Source organism: Oryctolagus cuniculus, chromosome X (assembly GCF_964237555.1).
Source record: "Oryctolagus cuniculus chromosome X, mOryCun1.1, whole genome shotgun sequence".
Classification (NCBI taxonomy): Eukaryota; Metazoa; Chordata; class Mammalia; order Lagomorpha; family Leporidae; genus Oryctolagus; species Oryctolagus cuniculus.
This window is the reverse complement of record NC_091453.1, coordinates 5,907,317-5,935,063: the sequence shown is the minus strand read 5'-3', so window position 1 is coordinate 5,935,063 and position 27,747 is coordinate 5,907,317. Positions and strand designations below refer to the sequence as shown.

At 50.9% G+C, this 27,747-nt stretch overlaps 2 protein-coding genes and 1 pseudogene across 8 annotated transcripts in view; 2 read left to right on the top strand and 1 right to left on the bottom strand.

The window, feature by feature from the left end:
• Nucleotides 1-455: 455 nt before the first annotated feature.
• On the top strand, nt 456-2,550 carry LOC103351814 (beta-1,3-galactosyltransferase 6). The gene is given in 6 exon segments (XM_051827697.1): nt 456-475; nt 1,718-2,047; nt 2,049-2,131; nt 2,134-2,157; nt 2,160-2,366; nt 2,369-2,550. Coding segments are annotated over 6 exon segments (846 nt in total).
• A 13,472-nt stretch (nt 2,551-16,022) lies between these two features.
• LOC100358124 (SNW domain-containing protein 1-like) lies at nt 16,023-18,454 on the bottom strand (annotated as a pseudogene).
• A 7,702-nt stretch (nt 18,455-26,156) lies between these two features.
• SH3KBP1 (SH3 domain containing kinase binding protein 1) overlaps nt 26,157-27,747 on the top strand; it is a 382,152-nt gene continuing 380,561 nt past the window's right edge. For 5 of the 7 annotated variants that reach the window (XM_070067168.1, XM_070067166.1, XM_070067161.1 and 2 more), the window contains exon 1: nt 26,211-26,485. In XM_070067168.1, coding sequence (XP_069923269.1) covers nt 26,482-26,485 — 4 coding nt within the window. In that variant the 5' untranslated portion in view covers nt 26,211-26,481. Of the gene's footprint in view, nt 26,486-27,747 lie in introns of all 7 variants that reach the window. The other 2 variants (XM_070067164.1, XM_070067162.1) reach the window with 2 other exon arrangements.

Below are 27,747 nucleotides of genomic sequence, written 5' to 3'. Positions count from 1 at the left end.
ACCTTTTCCTAACTGGATTATGAAAAATCTTATATTTAATTTTTTTTACACATCTTTAAAAATTGGGCAACTTCTTCCTTAAGTGGAAGGTAGGGCAAGAGTACTTGTTCCATTGCTAATTAGGTAATAAGTTCAGGCAGATGGCCTGTCTTGTGCTATATACTGTCTCTATGGGTTAGGTTTTCCCAACATAATATCACACTTATGGTGAGAAAGAAATGCATGTGCAGGATAGTGTGGTAACTTTATATTGTGTTAAGTACTTGTAAAATCTGCCTTGAATTATAAAATAATTTCATTCATTCCCATATTCTAGGGGGCAATTGTGAACCTTGAATACTTAAACATTCTTTTGACAACTGTATACGGCACACCATTTTTCTAAAATTACAGCAGTGAACAACAGGACAAAATACATAGACCCTGACTTTATGGGACTAACAGTAATAGGGAAAATGGACATTAAGCCTACAATGTAATTTGGTAATTGGCATTGATTCTACAAATCTTTGGTTGATTTAATATTATTCATTCCACACCTGATGCCCTATTTAGGCATATTTTGGATACACTTCTGGCATTGTCTCAAAATGCAGAGCATGTTAACCACAAAACTTATTTGGAAAACATTGCATGTATAAGATCTAAAGACTCGCTTTATAGTTTGGAATACAAAATAATGACAAGGACCATGTCTGTCTTGTTCACTGTAGTAGCCCTAGAACCCAGCGTCCTTCTTAACATTTAGTAGGAACTCATTAAATACTAGTTGGAAAATGAATGAATTAGTAGTGAATATGTTTACTAGGAATGAGGTGTCTAATTTTCATAAGGAACTTGAACAAAAGGCTATTCACAGCATTTGATACTGATTGGAAGAATTTGAATTCTGGAAGCGAATACATAAGAATTAAGAAGTTTTTTGCTAAGTCGCTTGCCTCCTGCCTTTCCTCCCCTGAGTGCTAGGCCTTCAGTGGCACTGGGAAGACAGTGATAGTTAGACATAGTCCCTGCTTGGAGGAACCCTATAAACTGTTAGGGAGAAGACATTCACAAGAACAAAGAATTGTGACAGAGAGTGCTCAGGTTGGGAGAAAAGTTGTTCTTCCTGGTTTAACATTATTCTCTTGTCCCATTTCTTTCCTGTTGTTTGTTGTTGTTTTTAAATATGTATTTATTTTATTATGAGATTTTGCTGACATCACTATAAAGTAACCTTGAAATGACCAATCCACTATTTATTCTTTTTTCCTGCTTTCTCTGTTTGCTTTTTCTGCCCACTCTGTTTATTTCATTGGAGCTCTTTTCTATTTTGTAGATTAGACGTTGCCTGGTTCATGAATTGCTAATCTTTGGAATTCAATTTGTTAAAATTTTGTTCTTTAAGAAAGTACATAGAATACTATGTAAAAGGGATAAAAATTCATCCAGTATCCCACTGCTCATAAATTTGTAGTGTATATTAATATTTTTGTATTTTTCATTAGTTTTGTTTCTGAGCTCTTTTTTTGATAGTTGAATTTATGTATATTGGGTCTCTGTGGACCACCCCATAGGTATTTAGAGAAGCCCTCAGTGGGGGATAAGGTGATGAGAGAGCACCAAGGGAAGAGAGAAAAGATGTAACTGAATACCAGAATATCTAGGGGATATGGAAAGCACAAAAATGAACAGAAAATGGTCAAGTCCGCTGGGTTTCTACCCAAAAGAACTGAAGACAGGGACTCAGCCACTTGTTTGGCAATGTTCATTGCAGCACTGTTTACGATACCCAAAGGGTGAAAATAACTCAATGTCCATCAACAGAGGACGGATCGACAAAACATGGTATACCCACACAATGGAATATAACTCAGCCTTTAAAAGAAAATGATGGGCAGTGCTCCAGGAAGCCGCCTCGGCGCGCTCGGCGGCGTCGCGCGGCGCTGGGCGTCGGCGTGAGCGTGAGCAAGGACTTCGCCGTGGACGCACGCCGACTGGGCGCCGAAGAGCTGCGCGCGCTGGAGTGGCAGCAGGCGGAGCACGGGGACGTGTCGTTGCTGCCCGCGCCGCCAAGGTGCTGCCATGCTGCCCTGCCTAGACGAATTCGTGCTCGAGGCGAGTGACGGCTCTGCGCGCCTGGCCGAGCTGCGCACCGCCGCCGCCTTTACTGGGGCTTTACTCCGGCCATGGCCGCGTCAAACCCGGGGGCCTCTGGAGGCTCTGCGACTGCTTCGTGCCCTACGCGCTGAGAGGTGGTTACGTGCTCTCGGCCGACCTGGTGCGCTACCTGCGCCTCCGCTGCATGTAGCTAATCGCCCGGCACAGCGATGATTGGTCTCAGGGCGCGTGGCTGGCGCCCGTGGACGTACCACGCGAACACGATCCGAGTACAAGTCGCGCTACCTAGTGACGCACAGGCAAAGCGTGGCCAACAGGCTGGAGAAGCACCAAACGCTGGCGCGCGGGGGCCGCCGGCGCCACTAGGAGGTGCGGCTGCGCCTCTCCCACGTCTACTATGGGTCTGCGCCACCCTTGCAGTGCTCCCTGTGCAGGGAGGAGATTCCCTAGCCGGGGGGTGGCGCCCCGGTTGAGCCCAGCCCTTCGGGGGTGGGGTAGGGGTAGGGGATCTGGCTTCTCCAGTGACCGACCGGCTGCGCTTTAGGGACAACGCAGTGTGCGGCTCGAACCTTTGCTGTCACTTAAGAACCTCTTGCCTGGGTTTGGGGGATGAGAGGGAGTGCCGGTGCAATGCACCATACCCCCGCATCTCAGCCAGCGCCAGCCTAGCCTGGCCTTGGGCTTGAGGGCGGAACGGAAGTGCCCCATTGGTGGCTCATGCCCGCCACCCCCACCCCCAGACACCCAGGTCGACACCGGCGGGAGAGCGGGCATCGCGGGCAGACAGGCCTGTCAGACCCGATGCTGCCCGAGATCACGTGGCTTTATTCGGAGAGGTTGCCATGTTGAGTGGATCTGGTCAGCGTCGTTTGCCTAAGATGGAACTTCACGTTAGTGAGCTTTTGTGGTCTGAATTCCTGGTAAACACAATTCAGTGTTTCCCTGTGACTTATTTATAAATGTGAGTTGGTGTAGCTGAGACCTTAGGATGGAGCGTGTAGGTTTCAGTATTTTTCAGATTATCTAAGAAAAGCCTTTTAATACCAGAACTTGGAATGTGTGGGTTGGTTTGCGCAACTTGATCATCACTGCCGCAGCTGAGCGAGTGTTTGTGTTTAAATGTGGAGGAATTTTTAAACTGGTTCCCCTGTGGGTTTGCAGGTGTGGCCACGGTCTCTGTGCCTGGGCAGTGCTTCCCTGCTCTGTAGACTCTGGGTCCACGTTCCAGGAATCTGAACCCTGGCAAGTGTTGACCAGATTCTGTCTTGAGGAAATAGGCTTGCAGCCGGCACCACTCAGCACGCGCAAATCTAACGTCCTCATGAGCTGGAGGTTTTCCTGTTTGCCTCCATTTTATGTGAAGACTCAACACTGGCCACTGCAAAAGCAGAGCAGGGCGCCTGCAGGCCCAGTGCATGGCCACGGGCCCATCTCTGCCTGCAGCTTCTCCCCTGGGGTCTGCAGGCGCCCTGCCTGGGAAACGCTTTGTATCGGGGCCACCAGCAATGGGAAGGGGGTCCGAGCTCTGGTCTGCCTTTTCGTGGCCATTCTTTTGAGTGCTCAGGCTGCGGGCTTAGGAGCAGGTTTGGACTATTTTTGTTTAAAGGAACATCCAGAACTCAAAGTCTTGGACCGGAAGAGGGTTTCTCCTGCCTTCAGGAGGTAGGGATGGGATGGGTGGCTTGAGGTGGGACAGTTCCAGCGAGGACATCAGTGAGATTTCTGATGGGCCACCTTGCAGCCAGGGACAAGATCCCTGAGGTGACCCCCATGGCGGCGGCAGGTCCCAGACTCGGGGTGTGGGGCGGGGTTGGTGTGTGTGCCTCCCCTTTCAGGTGAGGGGAAGGCTGACATTTGCCAAGGACCCAGGGCAGAGCCCGGATTAGAACCAGGGTTTGCACTGCTGGGTCTCTGCTTTGGAAAACATGGCCCGAGAGCCCGCAGGTGGAAGTGTTGTGAAGTCCATGCATTCACTGATTATTCAAGGGAGAAAATTTTAACTTCCAGTTTATAAAGGAAGATCCCTGGGGCCTGGCCCTGGCCTGATGGCGTTAACCTTCATGAAGCTTTAGGGTTCGGCTGAAACACGCAAGAATTGCCCATGTGCAACCTGTGTAGACCTAGGAGAGTGGACACTTTGTGTCGAGGATCCTAAAGCACTGACCAAGAAAACAGGACATGGGGGCCAGCGTCGTGGTGCTGCAGGTTAAGCTGCCACTTGCGATGCCGGCTCCCGTATCAGAGCAGTGGTTTGAGTCCTGGCTGTGCTGTTGCCGTTCCAGCACCCTGCTAGTGCGCTTGGGAAGGCAGTGGATGATGGCACAAGAACTTGGGTCCCTGCCACCCACGTGGAAGACTGGAATGGCATTCCTGACCTCCAGCCTCAGCCTGGCTGATGTGGCCATGTAGAGAGTGAAGCAGCAGATGGAAGATCTCCCCCCACCCCACCCCACCTCCCGTAATACTGCCTTCCAAATAAACAAATCTTTGCAACACAACAAACAAAAAAGGAACGATGTTCTGAATCGTGACGTTATGCTAAGTGAAATAACTCAGACACAAATGGACACATATTGTGTGATTCTACTTACATGAACCATCTAGAAGAGCTCGGAAACAACTGCTCATTTAAAGCATTTCTTCATCGCCTTTGTTCACATTCATGTATACAGATGTGAACTGTCTTTTAAGCCCTGAAAGATTTAGGGTTTTTCTTCTTCTCAGATAATTCTGAGAGGTATCAATGATGGGTCCAGTCATCGGTCTTTTATTCCTGGTACTGAGCTCCCAGTAGCCCTCCATTGTTGAATCATTTTCTTCCTCCCTTCCATCAGATCTCTGTCCTGAAGCTCTGTGCATACCTCTCCAGACCTCTTCCCAGGCAGTACCCGGCTGTCTGCGCTCTGACTTCTTTATTCTCAGCCCTTCACTATTTTGTGCTCATTTTGGTTCCTTCCGTATCCCCTAGCTGTTCTGGTGTCTGTTATATCTGCCCCCCCCCCTTTTTTAAGGTTTATTTATTTACTTGAAAGGCAGAGTTACAGAGAGAGAGAGGGAGTGCCAGAGAAATCTTCCATCTGCTGGTTCATCCCCAAAATGGCCCTGATGGCTGGAGCTGGGCCAATCCGAAGCTAGGAGCCAGGAGCTGCCTCTGGGTCTCCAATGTAGGTGCATGGGCCCAAAGACATGGGCCATCTCGCACTGCTTTCCCAGGAGCATTAGCAGGGAGCTGGACTGGAAGTGGAGCAGCTGGGACTCAAGCCAGTGCCCGTATGGGATGCTGGCACCGCAGGCAGCAGCTTTAACTGCTACACCATGGCGCCGCCCCTACCCATCTGTCTTTACCAGAAGAAACACAAGAAGCCCCGGTTGTTGTGGCCATTTGGGGAGTGAACCAGCAGATGGAAGACCTCTCTCTGTCTCTGTGTTTCTGTCTCTCCATCTCTGTAACTCTGCTTTTCAAATAAATAAATCCTTTTTTAAAAAATAAATTGTTTAGGGGCCGGTGCCGTGGCTCACTTGGTTAATCTCCGCCTGAGGCGCCGGCATCCCATATGGGTGCCAGGTTCTAGTCCTGGCTGCCCCTCTTTCCAGTCCAGCTCTCTGCTGTGGCCCAGGAAGGCAGTGGAGGATGGCCCAAGTGCTTAGGCCCTGCACCTGCATAGGAGACCAGGAGGAAGCACCTGGCTCCTGGCTTCGGATCAGTGCAAAGCGCCGGCCGTAGCGGCCATTTGGGGAGTGAACCAATGGAAAAAGGAAGACCTTTCTCTCTGTCTCTCTCTCACTGTCTAACTCTGCCTGTAAAAAAATAAATAAAATAAATAAAATGTTTAAATCAGTCTCCCACATTGTGGCCTGCTTGCCATGTGATTACGCTGTTCATTGCCAATCGTTGAGATTTTTAAATTTTGCTTTCCGTTTTAGCTCCGCCCCCATCCTTGTTGATTGACTTTTGGGTGTGTGGGACATTAGTATACTTTCACAAATCACAGCGACGCAGAAGGCTATACTTAGAGAAGTATACTCTCTAAGTGTATCACTTGAACATGATTCCTTCCCGCTGCTGGTAGGGAAGACGCCGCTGCTTGTCCTCCCTGTTTCCCTCGTAACGACATGGACGGCTCTCCTTTAGCCCTTTCCTCACACCGAAGGAAGTGTCCTCAGCATCCCCTTCTGTACTTTGCTGCTTTCACTTGAACTCTGGAAGCTGCTCCACGTGGGTTGTGAAGCCGACCTCGTCGTCTTCACTGCCGCCCCGTCCTCCACCGTGTAGCTGCGTCCTGGCCTCTTCACCCGTGCTCTTCCTTTGGACGCTTAGGTATTTCTGAAATTTTGTGATTACAAAGCAATACCGCAGGGCCGGCGCCGCGGCTCACTAGGCTAATCCTCCGCCTAGCGGCGCCGGCACACCGGGTTCTAGTCCCGGTCGGGGCGCCGGATTCTGTCCCGGTTGCCCCTCTTCCAGGCCAGCCCTCTGCTGTGGCCAGGGAGTGCAGTGGAGGATGGCCCAGGTTCTTGGGCCCTGCACCCCATGGGAGACCAGGAAAAGCACCTGGCTCCTGGCTCCTGCCATCGGATCAGCGCGGTGCGCCGGCCGCGGCGGCCATTGGAGGGTGAACCAACGGCAAAGGAAGACCTTTCTCTCTGTCTCTCTCTCTCTCACTGTCCACTCTGCCTGTCAAAAAAAAAAAAAAAAAAAAAAAAAAAAAAAAAAAAACAAAGCAATACCGCAGTCAATCATCTGTGCATATTTCTTTTCATACTGCTGGAGGAGAACCTTTAAATTCCAGGACATGAAATTGCTGAGCTGAAGGGTGAAATCCCTGTTTCAATTCGACTTTGACTCACACGTGTACTTATACTGGTTTTCTGTTGTTTGAGAGGCAGAGAGAGAGATTCCCTCCACCCACTGGCTCACTCCCCCAGACAGCTGCAGTGACCATGGGGCCAGCCCAAACGCTCTGCCGGTCTCCGACGTGGTGCCTGGAACCCACCTACTGGCCCCATCACTGCCGCCCCGGGGGTGTGCTCTAGTAGGCAAGCTGGACTCGGGAACTGGAGCTGGTATGCGTGCGGCCACATTCACTGCTAGGCCAAACGGCCCGCCGTTCCCTGGGGTATGGCTTGTTCTCGCTGATTCTGTTCCCCGGGACTTGTACCGGTTTGCATTTCTACCGGCAGTGTCTGAGTGTGCTAATTAGCCCACGGCCTGTCCCGCAGGACGTGTTGACAAGCTTTGGAATTTTGCCAGTCCGAGCCATGAAACGTTCTCTGTCTAGTTTCAATTTGCATTTCAACCAGATTTAACTTTAAAATGTTAGAAAAAAGAGCCTAATTAGAAGTGTGATTGTCAGGTATTGAAACACATTTTATACACTCTCAACTGGGTATTCTCTAGAAAATTCTCTGGAAAGAGTTTTCACGGCAGAAGAATGTTAGCACACACCCCACCTGAGTGGATCAGGATGCCTTCGGAGCCAGTCTAACCGCTTTACCTGGGATTTGGTCCCTTCCTCCTCAGGTTTAGCCGGTAGGGACTCTTCCAAAGCTTTCTTGCCCCACCTAATGGGCAATGAAGGGAACTGAGCTGCCTTTCAAATGCTGCCCAGAAACCGGATGACAGGCGGCGCCCGAGATGTCCTGCCTCATAGACCTTAGGACAAAACAGGAACCTAAAGAGAACTTACAAGGTACGCAGGCTCATAGTATGGACTTCAGGCCACTTGTAGACCATGCCTAGCTAAAGCCTGTTTTAGAGAGCGTTAATAAAGGGAGCCGACGCCTTGGCTTAGCTGTGCCAATTGCTCCATGTGTGATCTTTGCTGACAGCTGCTGGTGCACTCACGCTCTAGGGTTTCAGATGCCCGTGTTTGAAAGTTATTTATTTCTGCAAAACAGAAGTCACTTTTTTTCCTGATAGTAAGAGTAATACTTGCTTGATGGGGAAAAATCCTAGAAAGCTTAGGAAAGAGGCCGGCGCCGCAGCTCACTAGGCTAGTCCTCTGCCTATGGCGCTGGCACCCCGGGTTCTAGTCCTGGTCAGGGCGCCCGATTTTGTCCCGGTTGCCCCTCTTCCAGGCCAGCTCTCTGCTGTGGCCCGGAAGTGCAGTGGAGGATGGCCCAAGTGCTTGGGCCCTGCACCCCATGGGAGACCAGGAGAAGCACCTGGCTCCTGGCTTCGGATTGGCGCAGTGCTGGCCATGGCGGCCATTTGAGGGGTGAACCAAGGGAAGGAAGACCTTTCTCTCTGTCTCTCTCTCTCTCTCACTGTCTAATTCTGCCTGTCAAAAAAAAAAAAAGTCAAGTTTGGGAAAGAATAAAGAAAAACCTTCAAACATTCAAATTACCTGTGCTCCTGCTCTGTGGTAACCGCACGTAACAGTTTGGTGTCAATCCGTGTGGGCTCTGGCACTGAGATACACGCACACCTGCACACGCACTCTCTCACACACAGTCTTCCGCTTTGTGCCTGTTGCTGTCTGCCTATATGTACAATATATATGTGGGCACTTCAAAAAGTTTGCGCAAAACAGAATTAAAAGATTAGCATATTTTCATGCAGAAGCTTTTGAAATCTGAGCAGAGCCTTTTCACAATACGCGTTTTTCATGAGCTTTATTGAAGACCTCTTGTCTGTACACGTGCACGTGACGTATATAATGTACACATACGTATGAGAACTGCTTATTTTTCTCCATGTTCTATACTTGTTTAACAAAAATGGAATACGTAGCTGACCCTCTTGTAATTTGCTTTTGTCACTTAACAAAGTAAATATCTATTTTTCTCTTCATCTAAAAGCTCTAAAGCAGAATATTTAATTGCTACACAGTAGTCTTTTTGTGAGTATCCCTTCAACTTTTTAAAAAATCATAAACATATAATGCTTAATATTTTTCAGCTTCACAAACAGTTTCTAAGAACATAGATTTTTGTTCACATGACTTCTATTAGAATTAATTCCTAGAGCTAGAGCTTATAGGTCAAAGAGTAGTGTTTTTTAAAAATATTTTTTTAAGTAACATAAACACATTGGAGTAAGCAGACTACTGCTCACCCCTGCCCCCTCCCCCACAGATACCCACATCCTAATCCCTGGAATCTTAGATGGCAACAGGGATTTTCCAGGTGTGATTAAGAGCTCGCCATGGGGAGATTGCCCTGGAATACCTGGTGGGGGGGGGGGTTCAGCGTCCTCATGGGAGTCCTAGTGAAGGGATTGAGGACACTAGAGAGTCACAGGAGAGAGGCGGTGACGGAAGCAGCGCATCCAGTGATGCAGTCGCTGCTGGAAGAGGCCACAAGCCGCAGTGCACACCGCCGCTGGTTTCTAGAAGCTGGGAAGGGTTACAAAGCATTCTCCCCTAGAGCCAGCACCTTCGTTTCAGCTCAGGGAGACCCCGTTTGGACTTCTGCCTTCCACAATTACAAGAGAATATGTTTATGTCATTTTAAGCCACTCGGTGTGTGCTAATTTATTATGGCAGCAAGAGGAAACTGATAGACAACAGAGATTAAACAGCTGTCCTAGGGAAGACTCACCGGCCTGCAAAGCAGTCCCCTGCACTAGCTCCGCTCGCCAGGAGGAGCACTTTCAACTCCTAGACCGACCACCCTGTATCCAAGTGATATGCCTGCGCTGCTACGTCTTGGCTTGTGAAGCCTTGGCACTATCTGTGAGTTCCTCTTGTACTAGAAAAAGACTTTGCTACCTTCTATTATTCCTCTCAGCTCCCAACCCCCAAGTCTCCCAATTTATTTTCTTCATTTGTTTGATCAATATGAACTGTTTTACATTATACCAACACATACATACAGTATTGTATTTTGTTTTATTTACTGAACCACATGAATTACAGGTAGATTTTCTTTTACCGTTTTTCCGAATATTAATAAGTGCCTTGACTTTTCCTGTTTGCCTGGTTGTAAAGGCACTCATTCAGCTCCTCTATATTAGTTTCCTGTTGCTGCTACAGCAAGGCCAGAGGTCCAGAGGGGTCTCATTGGGCTAAAATCAAGGTGTTGGCAGGGCTGCATTCTTTCTGGAAGCTCTAGGAGAGAACCTATTCCCTTGCCTTTTCCAGAGTCAAGAGGTTTCCCTCAATCTGGCTGGTGGCCACCTTCCATCACGAAACCAGCAGTGACAGGTCAAGTCTTGCTTGTGCTGAATCATCTCCCTGATGTTCTCCTCTTCCCTGTTCCATATTCAAGGGCCTTTGTGATTTCACTGGGCCTCTTGGATAATCCACGATAATCTCCCCCATCCCAAGGTTAGCTAATTAGCAACCTTAATTCCATATGCAATCTTAATTCCCTTTTTCTGTGTGTGACCTAATATAATCACATGTTCCATGAGTTAGTACATGCACATCATTTTTTTTTAAAAGATGTATATATTGGGGCCAGCGTTGTGGTACAGTGAGTTAAGCGGTTGCCTATAACACTGGCATCCCATATGAGCCGTGGCTCAAGTCCCTGCCTCCTCACTTCAGTCCAGCTCCTTGGTAACGGGCCTGGAATAGCAGCGGAAGATGGCCTAAGTCCTTGGGCCCCTGTACCCACTTGGAGACCCAGATGGAGTTCAGTCTCCTGGCTTCAGCCTAGCCCAGCCGTGGCTATTGCAGCCATTTGGGGAGTGAACCAGTGGATGGAAGACCTCTCTGTCTGTCTGTCTCTCTGTCACTCTACCTTTCAAATCTTAAAAAAAAGTATTTATTTGAAAGGCAGAGTGACAGAGTCACAGGGAGATAGAGATCTTCCATTCACTGTTCACTCCCCAAATACCCACAACAGCTGGGGCTGGGCCAGGCCAGAGCCAGGAGCCCAGAATTCCATCTGGGTCTCCCACATGGATGGCAGGAATCCACGCACTTGAACCCTCTGTTGCCTCCCAGGCACGTGGGCAGGAAGCTGGATGGGAAGCAGAAGCGACACTCGATCCCAGGCACTCTAGTATGGTAAGGAAGCCTCCTAAGTGGTGGCTTTAACCGGCTGTGCCATCCTGCAGCTTGCTTTTCCTCTGTGGAAGGTGTTGGGATTTACGCTGGTGTTCTGAGTTCCATGATCCTGTGTCTTGCCGTGTGCCTTTTTTCATTCGTAGTCCTGGACTCTTGGTGGGCCCTTTCCATGTAGAGACAGTTTCCTTCACTAAGTGGCATATTCTTACATTATTTATTTGAAAATTGCAATCCTTCCATTTCTTTCTTTACTTTTTTTTTTTTCTTGGACTGACCCTAAATTGGGTGGACCTTCTGGGACTGTCTCTGTTTCCTATCCTTTCTCTCTTGTTTTCCGTCTCATTGTCTTTTTATTCTATTTCCTGAGAGATGTCCTTGATTTTATATGACATCCCTTTTTTTCAGTGTTCCAGTTTCCAAGATCTCTTTCCCATCCTGTGATTATAACAACGTCTCCGCCTCTTCCCCCCTCGCCTTCCTCTCTTTCTCTCTTCCTTTCATCCTCATTCAGATCCTGTCTTTGTTTCTCGGGTGCAGTCACTTCTCTTAGCACTCAGTAAATCTTCCAGTATTTTGGTTTTTGATGTTGAACTCCTTTTGTCCCCTATATACTTTTTTTTCTTAGTTTATTTTCTGTTTGTTTTTTCCTTTACGTTGGACGTATTCCTCAGCTGTCTGGGGATCTTTGTTGATAATGAATATGGAGGCACCTACAAGCAAGGCCTGAGGGAGTAGTGTAGGGAACTCGGTAAGAGTCCGCATGTGGAATGTTGACAGGAGCCATGGTCTTCAGTAGGACACAGCCGATCTGTGACTCAGCAGGGAGTGAGTGCAGGGAGCATGCCATGGCTTCTCTCTCTGCCCACCATGCGCAAATGAACTTGACACAAAGCCATCCATACTTCCACTGTCTCCAGAGGAGGCTGGAGGATGACCAAGGATGGGAACAGAAGCCAACAGCACAAGCTGTATCCATTTAGGTTCAGTCAGGAAATCAGAAGGCACTCTGGGCATGTCAGGTCTAAAAGGCTAAATACAGATTTAGGGCTTGACATGGGGATTGAAAGAGTTGGAGGAGGTGGTAAGGCTGGAGGTCAGGCCACTGCCAAAAAGGTCAGAGAGTTTGACTCTGACGACCTTGGCCTGAGGCTCCAGTGTTGGCATGGAAGCTGTAGCAATTCCCGAGTCTCTGAGAAGCTCCTACGGATTTTCCCAGTTTTCAGTGGTGAAGTGGGCTATTCCAAAAGCTTACTTGGAAGCCAGTGCCAGTCTCATCTGCCCACGTGCCTGGTTTCTACCGCCTCCAGCGAGCCAGAGTTTGGTTGAGTTTCTCCCATACCCACATCTGGCAGTCTTTCCTCTAAGCCCCTTTGCAGTTTTCTGGAGAAAGTGGCTCTCATCCCACGCTTGTGGCAGGGCAGGTAGGCAGGGGCAGGTGGGCCAGGCTTGGTGTCGAGGGTGCCAGGAACTGGATGCCCTCGGGTTTAATGCCTGCAGAGGACGAGGTTCCTGTTTCCTCCCTGGAGAGTCACCGTGGCGGAGTGGCATCAGGAAAAGGACTCGAGCGGCAGCCGCTCCGCGCACAGGTGGTGGCGCTGTCCTGATCTCAGCTTTGCGCCTCGCCTGGATTGTGCTCCGCTAAGGGGCGCCCTTCCTGGAGCTGCTGCACACCCCAATGGGATAGCTTCCTGCCAAGCCTGTCATCCCTGCCTGGCTGCTGTCTGCACCCCAGCAGAGCCCTGAAGTGCCAAGTCTGTTGATGTCTGCTTTCCCGTTCTCCTTGTTCTTGCAGGAGGATTGCTTTTCTGTGCCTGTGCTATCTTTCACCAGGATTCGGAAGGCCGAGATGATAAAGACAAGTTGTAAGCGTGCTAGGTAATTGCCTGGAGGTGTGGGCTTTTTAGAACTTTGCTCAAATTGTTAAATTTAATGCTTGCTTTAAAGTCATGCAAAGACTTTTAAATGTTTATTTGTTCAATTATAGTCTTTGCTTATTCTAAGATATTCAAATAGGAAAAATATAAAATAGTAAAGGTATAACACTCTCTAAAAGCAGCTTTTCCCATTATTAAAATTGTGCTCATTAAAGAAAATCTGAATCAGGGCCAGACATTATCCTCAGCATTTTGCAGGCGTCAGCCCATTAAGCCCCTTCCGGCCACATGACAACCCTATGAGGTAGGTGCTATTCTCCCGTTTTACAGATAAGGGAGCTGAGGCCAGACGGGTTATGAAATCACCCACGGCTACAGGCCAGCCAGTACCAGGGAAAGCCTAGATTGATCATGCTCAGGCTACTGCCTACGCCCCAAGACTCTGCTGGCTTGGAACACAGCAGGGAAAAAGTCAGCTATTTCCACATGGCTCCGAGATGACCTTTTGGAGTATTTGCTTGCAAAGTGTCAGTGTCCTTTCTCAGTTAATCTGCAACTGTCAGTGTAGGGGTTGTTTACGTGTGTAGTCTGTGTTTTATCGCGTAGTCTTGCGCCCTGAGCATTTTATATGTATCTAGATTTCATACAAAGTAGAACATCAGTTAGGTATCCACTGAAATGTTATGGAAAGACCTCTGAATAGGAATTCTAAATCATGAAAAAAAGAGAATGCCTTGTTCAGTTTCGGACTGTCGTCTCGTGTTTTATGGAGTCTGGCGCGGCTGACTGGGTCTGCTGTCCCCGGGTGAGGGGCTGACAGGGCATGGCATTCGGCGTCTCTGAACGCGAGTCTCCTCACCTGCGGAGTGGGGCGAGTAACTGTGGCGCATCCTCGGACCGCGGCGGGGATTTACGAGAGGGTGAAAGGGTGTCAGAGCCCCCGACCCTCCGTACGTGGCAGCGGTTGTTATTTCAGGATTATCCTCGCTGCCTGGGAGACCCACACCACCCTATACAAGAGCACTACGGAACTTCCTGGAGAATGGAATTAAAAGGTCAGTTGATTTTGGTGCAAGGACTTCAGAAAGCCACCTATAGTTTCTCGTATTGTGCGTTTCCATGAACGTCCTGCAAAGGGTTGTGCGCATGGGTTTCAGATCTCTTTGCATCCACACCAGCTCATCTTTTTTAATTTTTCCCACAACCCTCTTAAAGGTCTCACAATTTTCTGTCAGGTTGACCCTTTAAGCCTTTATTTAGGTGCGGAGCAAAGACTGATTGGCTACTCGGCTTGTTTCCACTGCCGAGAGACTGAAGCATGTATGATACACTCTTCAGGACGCGTAATTACGAACCGTAGCGAAGTGTCCCCTCTTGGTTGGGACGTTCTCTGGGAAGGGAATGGCCGGAGGACCCTGGTCAGACTGAAGGCGAGGCAGACAGTGTGTGGGTAAGCAGTACGGGACTTCTGACCGCAGGCCAGGCCGGAGGGCGGGGAGGGCGCTGCTCTCCCTGCAGGCTTCTCAGGCTCATTAAAGACTACCAGGGACTTGCTCAAGCCCTTCCACGGGGAATTGTCAGTGCTTCCCAGAAGGTTACGAAACACAGCCTCTGAGAAGGTTCCCTTTCAGGCAGGGTCAGTATTTCACAAGCAGATGTGTGAGGCGAGGGACAGGTGTCTTGAGAGTCCTCCAAAGAGCAGAGCGCCCCTCCCTGAGGTTCACAGCGTCCTCCAGCACGCACTGAAGGAGGCGCGAGCCCGAGGCTCATCGTATATGTGAGTATTGCCCGGCCGTCTTTAAACCCCTGGAGGGATAACGCATCAGGCGTTCGCCGCCATCATCAGTTCTGTCTGCAATGGTCAGTCATGGTGAGATCACGGAAGATTTTCATCTTCTGCACATAATTGTTCATGTTTCGGTTTTTGAAAAAAAAAATACCGACCAGGTAATTGCGTCCCTTATGAGAATGACACACATATGTTTCACAACACGTCAAGTCAGTTTGAGCGGCTCAGGATGTGTGTCACTGGTAGCGCCTTTGAGCCCATTTTCATCGCCAAGAACCAACCAGTTCCTCAGATGGCCCGGGCGGTCACGTTGGCTCTGAGCTCCAGCCGGATCACGCTCACCGGGAGGCCTGGGGACAACACAGAGCTCCTCATCGGGAAGGGCTGGGGCTGGGGCGGACCCTGTGCGTGCACGCAACAGTCCCCGTGTGCACGCTGGGTGAGCCTGTGCGGTAGAGGAGCGAAAACCAGCAGGGAATGGAGACCTCACGAGGCAGGGACTGGCAGGCCAAACAGGGAGGATGAGCCTCCCCGCCTTGCCACTTTCGCCTCTGGCTGGCCTGTAATTATTTGGAGGAGAGGAACTTGATTTGACCGACTCTATTTAATAAGAAGTCGCACTAGAACAGGGTTGTGCCAGATCTTATTAAGTGAGCGCCTGGCTCGGAGACTTCCCAATGAAGTCCCATGGCCCCTGGCGCTTGAGAACCTGTCTGGGGCTGCTGGGCTGTGTTGGGGGCTTTGCGACCTGGGGAGGGCTGTGGCTTCTCACCCTCAGCTCAGGCCACGGGTCCTGGTTTCTCTGAACCCTGAGGTGGTGACATGGAGGGGGATGGGGTAGTGGTTATTGCAATGCTGACTTCCTGTTTGTGGAGCAGTGTGGGGTTATAATTGGAGGAGGCCAAACAGAGATCACCCACACCCAGCCCCGTAGAACCCACCAATCACAAATGCACTCACTCTTCCTGTGCGGAGAAATATGCATAACATGAAACTTAGCGTTTTGCCTTTGTTTCTTGTTGAAACGCTTCTATTTGAAACGAATGGTTGCACTAAGCAAGATCTTACTTTGCCCGCTCTAAGATAAAAGAACACAATAGGGGCAACATGCATTTGCAGGACAGTTCCAGCATGTGAGCTCACTGTGGTTGGGGTAATTTTATTCCCAAGCGGTTGTTCCTATACAAATACTAACCCCAATCCACTCCCATCACACAAAAGGAAGTGGCTTGAGTCTTGTGTGTAGGCCAGTATGTTCTGTAAGTGCCAACAGGTGGGAGATGCACAAACAGAACCCACTCTTTAAAAAATCCAATTCGAAGTAGAATTTTCAATCCCCGCTTTATCTCTTGTAGTAAAAAGTAGCCCTGGGGTCTGGCCCGCCAGTTGGGTTTTATGCTGACCATTTACCAAGTGCCCCCCAGGACTTGTGTCATCAGGGTTACGGATGATGTTCGCCTGTCTCCTCTCCTTGCCTTCGTGTTCCTGCTCCTTGGGCGGCTGCTATCTGAAGGTCTTCTGGAGTCACCTTGCTGTTTGGCTTCTTCCAAAAACTTGTCTAAACCAAAAAGATCTTCCTCGAACTGAACTGTTCCTTTCTGGGCTCTCGGCCTGTGGGCTGGACCAGAAACCTCCTTGTTGGAGAACAAGTCTGTTGGTCGTTGTTCTGGCTTCCTGGTCAGCACCATACATGTCCTTGTCCAGAGTTTTCCTGGGCCTCTAAATACTCTGGGCCACATCTTTACCGCTTCTCCTGCTTGATCATGAACGCTGTACATTTCGTCTCTCCACCTGCAGAGCCACTGTCCGCACCCTTGGACTGCTCGGAGAGCCTTTGGCAGTACCGAACTTCACGAAGTCCGAGGACTGGGCCCGGCGAGAGCAGCGACTTCACTGATGCCTCTGTAGCTTGGGCCTCTTCTCAGGAGCTGCCCTGGAAGGATTCCGCTCCTGCTGCCTCTCCTTTCGCCTGGCGTGCTGGATTTCGCCCCCTCACGTGCCTCCCGCTCCTCTTTTTCCACATGGGTTGTGACCCCAGCTCTCCTCTCCAGCCTTTTGGGCCATCTCCGTTTTATCTCATGTGTCTCCTTTTCTGCTTGAGGCATCTTGCTGTCTCCCGGGTGTGCGTCCTCACGGCTTCAGAAGCCTTGCGAGCAGCAATCAGGGCCTCAGCTGTGCTGTCTGCAACCCTCTCCCATCAGCCGTTTGTCTCATGCACTTGTACAGCCCTTTGCGATTTTCCAGTTGGAAATACAAAGAGGAACCTTCCGGTCTTCTCGGTCCTTTCCAGTCATCTTGTGGCTGGGAGGCTGCACTGACAGGAGCAGGAGAAGGTGGTTCCCAGGGACTCTTTTTGTTAATGTTTTTTAAAAAAGCTTTATTTATTTATTTGAGAGGCAAAGGCAGAGAGAGAGGTCTTCCATCCACTGGTTTACTCCCCAAATGGCCATGATGCCCGGAGCTGGGCTGATTCGAAGCCAGGAGCCTGGAGCTTCCTCTGGGTCTCCCACACGGGTGCAGGGACCCAAGCATTTAAGCCATCCTCTACTGCTTTCCCAGGCCATCATCAGGGAGCTGGATTGGAAGTGGAGCAGCCGGGTCTCAAACCAGCGCCCTTATGGAATGCCAGCACTGCAGGCAGCGGCTTTAGCTGCTATGCCACAGCGCCGGCCCCTTCTTACTAATCTTGAACTTTGGAGGCTGCATTGGATCTTTGTGCATTTCTACCATCCGAGTCACCCTCTGTGTAGCTCCAGAGTTGAAAGCCACAGCTCGTTGAGATGGTGTGTATCAGTGTGTACTGAGCAGGGCCCAGTTTACCAACCGCTCAAACTGGCATAGCTGCAGCAACCTTCTGCGACACAGATTGTCCAAGGCCACTCTTGGCTTTTCTGTTATCTCTCTCTTTTTTTTAAAATATTTATTTTATTTATTTGAAAGTCAGAGTTACGCAGAGAGAGGAGAGGCAGAGAGAGAAAGGGGGATCTTCCAACCACTGGTTCACTCCCCAATCGGCCACAATGGCTGGAACTGCACCGATCCAAAGCCAGGAGCCAGGAGCCAGGAGCTTCTTCTGGGTCTCCCACACGGGTGCAGGGAACCAAGGACTTGGGCCATCTTCTACTACTTTCCCAAGCCATAGCAGAGAGCTGGATTGGAAGTGGAGCAGCCGGGTCTTGAACCGGTGCCCATATGGGATGCTGGCCCTTCAGACCAGGGCGTTAACCTGCTGCACCACTGTGCCACAGCACTGGCCCCTCTGTTATCTCTTTAATAGCGTCTTCATCAGGTCTTTGCAGGTCTGGATCATCTGCTCCTTTGGAACCAGGTCATAATATTTGCTATAAATGTCCTTGTCTTGACTGTTCTTGTCCAGCAATTACATCATATTTAATTTTTCCCTCGGGAGCTACCGGAACGGCCAGTGCATTTGACATATTTTTTCTTGCGTCCCGTATGTACTGAGCCACGTGGACCTCTGGAAAGGCACCTCCATCTCCAGAATCCTCTTGCAGCCGAGGTACCCAGGCTTTCTGGGGTCTGTGTGAGGAAGGTTCTCTTCGAGATGAGGCCACGAAGGTCTGCCGCTGTCTGTGGGACCCTGCCTTTTCTTCAGCCTCAAGCTGGGCCTGAGCGAGCTGAGCAGGTGCAGGTAAAAAGCTGCTGAGCACTGCGTTCTTCTGCTTCGCCATTGCAGTGGACTCGTGCTGCCCAGTGGCCCCGAGTGCATCCATGCGTCCACAGCGCAGGCGTTACGGTGCGAGGTTAACCAGTGCTTGCAATGCCGGCATCGCGTGTCGGAGTGCCCATCTAAACCTTGGCTACTCTGCACTTCGGTGCAGCTTTTGGCTACCATGCTCGGGAGGCAGCAGAGGATGGCCTTGGGACACTTGGACAGAGTTCCTGGCTCCTGGCTTTGGCCTGGCCCAGCCCCAGCCATTGTGAACAGGAAAACTTGCTCTCTGTCTCTCTGTCACTCTGCCTTCCAAATAAATCAGTCTCTTTTTTAAAGTACAGTCACAGCGTGTGCAACCATTAACACGATCCATCTTCAGAACCTTTTCATCCACCGTTTGGCACCGCATTTGCGAGAGTCTTCTGTGCTGTAGCCTAAATTAGTACTGCATTGTCTTTTGTGGTCACTCTTAACAAGATTCAGATTTGAAATCCACACTCCTATCCTTAAGAAAAAGTCCTGCCCCACTTGGTTGCTGTCTCTGTCCACCCAGCCTTCCAGGATCTGTTCCACACAGTTCTTTCGAATTTCCCATCTCTGCTCCTTACCCTCCCCATATCCACGGCCTCACCAGATCCCAGCAAATGTACTTCAAAAATGGCTCCAGAATACAACCTCTTTTCTTTGTCACTGCCATGGCCATCCTGTTTCCTGCCTTTAATATCCCAAGCCATCCTTGACCTGCAACTGCGAGCGCTCTCCTCTCTAGTCCTGCTTCCTCAGAACACAGCTGAACAGCTGTCTTCCCTCAGGCGCTCGCTCTCTCTGCAGCCTGTGCTCCTGCCCAGTGCCCGCAGCTCCCGTTCACACTTGGCCACTGCGGAGACCTCCCAGGACGGGATACCTGGCCGCCCTGCTGCCCCTTCCACACAGGCTGCCCTGAAAACACGCTCTGTTCCCCAGACTCTGATTTGCCCTTGCGCTTCCTTCCACCGTCTGCAATGCTGGCAAATGCCTGCAAAGCCTGGAGACCCCACTCCAGTGCAACTCACACTGCGATGGGGCCCCTGAGCCCGGGATCTGCTGTTAGCCAGCTCCCGTTTGACAAAACTGCCCTGTTCTTGGAGTATTCCTATGGTACACACCAGTTCTTCCACCTAATGTTGACATTTATCATGATGCTTATTTCACACATGTGATCTTAATGTCTAGTGCTTTGGGAACATTTTAAAATCATCGTTTAGTTAGCTTTTTCAGTTGTGAAAAATGCCCTTCCATACACATGACTTTTTGCAGTCTGGCGGGGGGGAGGGGCCAGCAGGGTGGGGAGAAACCAGGAGAAACCGTATTTCTTGTTGATCTCCTGAGACTGCTCTCCTACTTTACTCTTTTCTTAGTGTGGTGGGAAGGGTTGCAGCAGTGGGCTCAGCTGACTGTGTACCGCGGCGGGCTCTTTCTGTGCGTTTTAGATACAAGTCAGCTTCGAAGCTGACTCAGGCATTCTTTGGCATTTTAAACAAGAACAGCCTATTCTAGCTTTTCAGCCACACCAGAAGATCACATCTCACCTTCTAGTTGTGCCTTTGGTTTTGCTTTACAAAGCAAGCCTTTCCTACAGCCCTTCTAAAGAAGACCGTGGCTTTATAGCTGTTCTAGACGTGATCGACTTCGGTGATCTGGTAAGCTTCTGCACCTCTGTAGAGCAAGTAAGTCCAGGTCTCTTGGATTTATTGGAAAGGACAAGGGGGCGGGGGGAGGCGTTCCAAAGGAGCTTGTCAAGTCAGGCCAGTAGAGCAGCACAAGGTGTGATTTCTGTGACTTCCATGCAGGAATAAGTGACCCTGAAAGCAGCGTCCCCCATACAAAGGAGAAATGGAAAAGCCCGCCTCAAAACCATCCACACGCGGCCTTGACCTTGCTAGAAATGCCGGCTGCCAGGGTTCTCCACTGTGAAGTTACTCTTTTTCCTCACTTTAAATATGAAGGCGTATTTATTTTGTGAGAAATACCCAGAAACCCGGCAAAATCCGGATTCTCCCTAAACTTCCACGTGTTGATTTGGGAATTGTAGTTGGATTGCGCCCACATCAGCTCTTCCTGTGGGACTTTTCCTCATTTCTTCTACAGGTAGTAATTAGAATTCCTCTGGGAGGAAGATTTGTCCACTCGCTCAAGTTATTTCCTTATTTAGTTATATCCATGTGGCCTCAAACATACTAATTTTATTCTTTGGGTTGTAATCCATACTGTTATTTATTTATTTATGTTTAAAGCTTTATTTATTTATTTGAAAGTCAGAGTCACACAGAGAGAGGAGAGGCAGAGAGAGAGAGAGAGAGAGAGAGAGAGGTCTTCCATCCACTGGTTTACTCCGGATTGGCTGCAATGGCTGGAGCTGTGCCCATCTGAAGCCAGGAACCAGGAGTTTCTTCTGGGTCTTCCACACCAGTGCAGGGGCCCCAGGACTCGGGCCATCTTCTGCTTTCCCAGGCCACAGCAGAGAGCTGGATCAGAAGTGGAGCAGCTGGGACTCAAACCGGCGCCCATATGGGATGCTGGCACTGCACACTGGGGCTTTAACCCGCTGCACCACAGCACTGGCCCCTATTTATTTATTTCTCCCCCTCACACACACCTGGTCATTTACTCTGTTGCTTGGTCTATTCCAGTTTTGGTCTTCAGGAGCCCATTCAGGTTGGCCCCTGTGCCCTGTTACTGTGCCAATTGTGTGTGTTGAGTGTGTCTGTCTATCACTGTGAGATTTTTACATTTCTCTGGGAAAGCTCATCAGAAGCACCATATAATGACTATCTTTGGCAAAGCACTCAGCGTGTAATTTATATTAATGTAAAGATGATATCAAAGGTTATCAAAGCCAAGTATCATTCATTACATGCAAATTATAGATGTCAAGTCCGAGTTCTCAGAGAGAGCAGGTGTGACAGCCTTAAATGCCAGAGAGGCAGAGGCTTAGCCGCCATCAAGTTTTTTCAAAATGCCTCTCCCACTGAGGAATACAGTGGTGTCTTTCAGTCCTGTGAAATCTTTCTGAGTGTGACAGCTCAGTTCCTGCCCACTCCTCCAATGCAGGATCTTCCTGATAAGAATGGGACAAAAATGTGGAGCTGAACATGAGGGGACTTCAAAAAGTTCATGGAAAGATGGAACTAAAAACTGTTTCCCGCACACTTCTTGAACTGCCCTTAAACCATTGTATTTCTTTAGAAATAGTCATGAAATAAATTGACGTAATTTGAACTACTGCATTAACTCTTCTGTTAAAAATATACATGTAAGAGGGAGGCGGGATGAGGACTTACTCATCTATTCTTGTCAGCAGGTGGACTGCCGTCTTGATATTAACTTCCCTTGTGCTGGTCAGCAAAAGTTTCTCAAAGGAAAAATGAAAGGACAATAGAAACAATTCAGAAGAACTAAACACCAAGTGAAAAACTGTGCTGTTCATTCATAACTCAGGGAAACTGAAAATGATAAAGATCTATAGTGTTTTGAATACAATCGACATGACTTCATTTAGCTAAGGCATTACAATGAGCACAGAGCTGAGGAATTTTCCAAAATGTCCACTCTTGCCATCAGTCTGTCTTTTGTGGCAAAATGGCAAATTCCAACATGCAGGGAGGAGGGACACAGCACTCCAGTTCAACAAGAAAAACGTACGCCCTGAAACAGACCAGGCTCAAAATGAGACTTTAAGCTTCAAGCGATCTGAATACAGCCCTGTGAAGCTGGAAAAACGATGTGTGGAGAAGACTGTCTTCCCCATGTAGGACAGCGAGATGGCTAAGACACACGTGGCTGGGTTTTGTTCAGTTTCTGTAGCCCTACAGCGTTCAGCCACTAGACTGCTGGTTTAGGTGTCTAGGGCTCCGTGGTGTCCAGGTAACCCCAGCCACAGTGGGTGTTATCAACGACATTCAACTCATCCTTCTCAGGATGCATGCGGCAGCTGGCCAAGACTCCTCAGCACCCCAAGGCGCACTCAGTCCCTTTCTGGGGTCTGGGTCTCTTTGTAAGAGGGTCAGGATGACCTAGTGAAGCCAGCTGGAGCAGAGTATCACATCCGGAATTGCATGGGCCCAGGCCAGTTCTGGGTGTAGCCAGGCTCTGTGAGTTTCAGTGTCTGTCAACTCTTAGAATATAGCATAGGGCTTCCTTGCCCTGGAGAGACCAGGCTCTGCTAAGACGTGTAACAAGTGAGGCGCCTGCGTGCCTGCTGCAGGCGTAATTCACTATTCATCCCTGCCTTCAACACTTGGATTCTTTTTCGAAATATATATGTATTTATTTGAGAGGCAAAGAGACCAAGAGTGAGGCAAATAGTGAGCTCTCATCCACTGGCTCACTGTTCACATGCCCGCAGGGGTTAGCGGCTGAACCTGGGAGTGGGGTTCACTGCATGCCTCCAAGGTGGTGGCAGGGGCCCAGGTACCTGAGCCGTCACAGCCGCTTCCCAGGGCGTGCATTAGCGGGGAGCTGGGTCAGAGCTTGGGCCATCCTCCCCTGCTTTCCCAGGAGCCTCAGCAGGCCGCTGGATGGGAAGCGGAGCGCTCATGCCGGTGCTGCAGGCCACGACTTAGCCCTCTGCACCACAGCACGGACCCCAGCAGTTCAGATTCTTAATCTCCATGTTCTTTAGGCCCTTCCTGAGCCTGATTTTGATGTTACCCTATTCCCGCAGCTGTGTGGATAGGCCTCCTGTCTCTCTATTAGCCTCTTGTTTAGATTGCTCCGACACACATGAACGGTATTTAAAGATGATGATCTTCAATTTCAGTTCACAATTGATCATAATGAAAGGACTAAGAGTCAAAGAGAGCACATAAACAAGTCTAGTACCTGCTAACACTAACCGATAGAATAAATAAAGGGGAGAGTGATCCAACATGGGAAGTGAGATACTCAGCAGACTCATAGAATGGCAGATGTCCTAAATAGCACTCTGGCCTCAGAATCAGCCCTAAAGGCATTTGGATCTGGCTGAAAAGCCCATGAGAGTATTTCAGGCATGGAAAGCCAAGACACTCTGGCAAAAGATCTCTGTGAGTGAGATCCCTGTGGAAAGAACAGGTCTTCAAAGAAGGAGGTACCTTTCTCTGAAGGGAGGAGAGAACCTCCACTTTGACTATGACCTTGTCTAAACAAGATAAGAATCGGAGAACTCAGAGGGCTTCCATAGCCTTGGAAACTCATGACTGGAGCATAGGGAGATTACTGATGCCATAGACAGGAGTGTCAATTGGTAAAGTCAACAACAGGAGTCACTGTGCACTTACTCCTCATGTAGGATCTCTGTCCTTAATGTGCTGTGCATTGAGATTTAATGCTATAACGAGTACTCAAACAATATATTTCACTTTGTGTTTCTATGGGGGTGCAAACTGTTGAAATCTTTACTTAATGTATACTAAACTGATCCTCTGTAAAAAAAAAGAAAAAAAGAAAAAAGAAATTATCAACTCCCAACTTGACTCTCACTGGGATTAAACATGACAATAGGTCTGATCTGATTTCATCATCATTTAAAAAAAATCATCTATTATTTTTCACTTTATGTTTCTGTGTGGGAGCAAACTGTTGAAATCCTTACTTAATGTATACTAAGCTGATATTCTGTATATTAAGATAATTGAAAATGAATCTTGATGTGAATGGAAGGGGAGAGGGAGTGGGAAAGGGGAGGGTTGCGGGTGGGAGGGACGGTATGGGGGGGAAGCCATTGTAATCCATAAATCGTACTTTGGAAATTTATATTCATTAAATAAAAGTTAAAAAAAAATAAAGATGATGATCTTTTGTTGGTAAGATCTTAACTTTGAGTTTTTTTTTTCTTTTTTTTTTTTTTTTTTTTTGACAGGCAGAGTGGACAGTGAGAGAGAGAGACAGAGAGAAAGGTCTTCCTTTGCCGTTGGTTCACCCTCCAATGGCCGCCGCGGCCGGCGCGCTGCGGCCGGCGCACCGCGCTGATCCGATGGCAGGAGCCAGGAGCCAGGTGCTTTTCCTGGTCTCCCATGGGGTGCAGGGCCCAAGCACCTGGGCCATCCTCCACTGCACTCCCTGGCCACAGCAGAGGGCTGGCCTGGAAGAGGGGCAACCGGGACAGAATCCGGCGCCCCGACCGGGACTAGAACCCGGGGTGCCGGCGCCGCTAGGCGGAGGATTAGCCTAGTGAGCCGCGGCGCCGGCCGAGTTTTTTTTTTTTCCCCAAAGCTAACGAAAGGGGCCGGTGCTGTGGCATAGTAGGTTAAGCCTCTGCCTGTGGCACTGGCATCCCATACGGGCACCAATTGGAGTTCCGGCTGCTCCACTTCTGATCCAGCTCTCTGCTACGGCCTGGGAAAGCAGTGGAAGATGGCCCAAGTGCTTGGGCTTCTGTACACACCTGGGAGACCCGGAAGAAGCTCCTAGCTCCTCTTTGGCCTGGCACAGTCCTGGTCTTACGGCCATCTGAGGAGTGAACCAGCGGATGGAAGACCTCTCTCTCTCTCTCTCTCTACCTCTCTCTGTAACTCTGCCTCTCAAATAAATAAAAATCTTAAAAAAAAAATCTAATGAAAGTTTTCAAAACATCTTTCTACAGAAATCCAAGAATGTGGCCAGTTTACAAGAGCTGCCTATGATCATCATAGGTGAGGTGCGGGGACAGCCCCTTATCTGGTAGGGTCAGCTTTTATTCGTCACATTTGGGTTCACTAACCCTCAGCCTCCTCCATTTTTAGGGGCCATTGCTCTTTCTCGATTGTCTTTGACTGGGAGCCTCCCGTCTATTTCACTATCTCTTCCCACCACCAGATGGTGGAAAGCGAAAAGGAAACAGTGGCCAGTCTATGAATGTGGCGGCAGCCAGGCAGTGGATCGATGGCGCAAGATGTGGTGGGGACTGGAGCTTCTGAGTTGCCCAGGTATTCCCACGCATTCCGTTTTCATTTTAGCGCCCGCTCGAGGGCCAGCTGTCCAGGCCTGGGCGTCAGCATGGCACACGGACGCCTGTGTGTGCATGGGGGGGGGGGGCGGGGGGAGTTGGTGGGCGGCAGCCCTTGTGTCAGGGCTGGTAACATTATTAAGCCAACGAAGGCCACCTGGCCCAGGTGCGGGGTCAGGAAGGTCTTTGCGAGGGTCCCGCCGCGTCCTCCTCTAGTCTTGCCCCGCGTGCGGCCTCCGCCTCCTACGTGCGGAACTCGCACCCGGCCGGCCGCGGTTCCCACGCTGCACCAAGGGGCCCTTTCTCCATCCCTCTCACTGTGAGGCCTTAGCCGGGATTGCCAGGAACCTGCGAACGCTCTCAGCAGGTGTTCCGCCCCTCACGGGTCCAAGGTTCCCCTCCCCCAGCCCGTCCTCGAGCTCTCGCAGCCCCTCCCGGGCCGGCCCCTACGGCTTTTCCACGTGCCCCTCAACTCCGACGCCCCCTCCCCCACGGACCCCCAGTCTCCTTCGGTCTCGAGGAGTCTCGCGGCATTTCCCGGGGCGTGAGCCGAACCGCCGCGGGTAAGGGGGCGACCGCGCGGAGCCGGGTCCCTCCGGAGCCTCAGCCGCAGGGACGCCCCCGGCGCCAGCCCCGGCGCGGCTCGCGCCCCGCCCCACTGCGGCCCCGCCCCACTGCGGCCCCGCCCCGCCCCCGGCCGCGCGTCCTGGGCAGGCGGAGCCGCAGGAGAGCATCGCGGCAGCGGTGACGAGAGGAGGAGGGGAGAGCGGGCGGCGCGGCCGCGGCTGCCGGGCGCTGGGCTGGGCGGCGCTTTTTTTTTTTTTCGCAATTTCCACTCGCGGGGAGCAGGAAACCCGGCGCAGCCGGGCGCAGCGGGCCGCGATGCAGCAGCAGCAGCAGCAGGAGTCGCCCCGGGGCAGCAGCGGCAACAGCAGCAGAGGCAGCAGCGGGCGGCGCTGAGCCGCCGCCACCGCCGCCGCCACCGCCGCCACTGCCGCCACCGAGGAAGAAGCCGGCCCAGCCGCCGCCGCGTCCCGACCCTCGCGCTCCGATCTCTGCGCCCCGACCCCGGCGCCCCGATCCCCACGCTCGCCTCCGCCAACTTTCACGCTGCCTCGGCGGCCCGGCCCGGTTCGACGCCAATGGGTGAGTAGGGGCTGCCTGCGCCGGGCGCCCACCTCGATCGGGGGCGGCGCGCCCATCCCGGGACCGTGGAGCCAGGGAGGGCGCCCCGGGGACAGGGCCCGGGCGGGTGACGCCGCGGTGGGTGCCCTCGCCTGACTAGCGCACTCCCACTCTCTCCCACTTGCGCCCGTGTCCCTGACGAGCCCGTGCGCGCGCCGACAGGAGCCCGCGGGGCCCTGGGCGGAGGATCGCGGGGGCAGCTCCCGGGCGGCTCGGGCTTAGGGATGCAGGGGGTGTGGTTGGCTTTTCGGGTGGGCGGGGAGAGTTTTGTCTTGGCCATTTTCTCACCCAAGCGCGTCCTCCTCTGCGTTGCGGACGCAGGTACCCAGACCTAGTGGGCTCCGGCCCTGCGCGGGGCTCCCGGTGCCCGCCTGGCCCTGCAGGGGGTGGGGTGGGGAGCCGGAACCTCTGGGGCTCCGGTGTCGCGGGGTGGGGGTGGCGGCTGGGTCTCTTTTGCTGGGGGCTGACGGGGATCGGAGGGGGGGTGGGGCGGGAAACGCCCCAGTATCCCGCCTGGCGCTGCTCCTTTGGGGACCCCTTTCCTCCTGCCCTGACCCCGTCTCTGCCTGCTTTCCTTCAGCCTGGCCAGCTCTCAGCTCCGGGATGCTCAAAGGCCACTTCCCGCCCCCTCCTCTAAGTCTGCAGGATCCGGGAACTGGAAATGGTGGGCCAGTCCTTGATTCCCTGGGGAAACATCACTTCCAAGTAGGCAGCTAAACGTAGGCCCCCCTGGGTGCCCACTTGCTGTGGACTCCGGAGTACTGGAACCAGCACCCATCTGACCAGAGGATCCAACACTCTATTGGGTGGAGGACTTGTGATCAGCTGGGCTGTTACATGTTTGGTGTACCGTTTGTCATGCCCCCTGCAGATTATTTTCGGGTGTTTCTAGGCCAAGCATAGGAAGGCTGCAGATTATAACAGATCCCAATAAAGTGAGACCTTTGTGGGTTCAGTTACAGTAGTAGGATTTGTGTGCATGGAAAGTCAGTGGTAGGCGAGTGGTCATAGGATGCTCAGGAAGACAGAAGCCTGCAAAAGGGGAGGCTTAACCCCGTCAGCTGTTGACAGGCAAAGTTGAAGTCTCGTTGGTGGTCATTTGTCAAAATGGTTTTCCGGAGTGCTGGTGATCTGATGGCCTCTCGCCTTCAATGTCACTTTTTCCACTGTGCCCTCCTCTCATCTCCGTGCCACCCGCAGTCTAAGTTCGTTCCTCTGCCCTG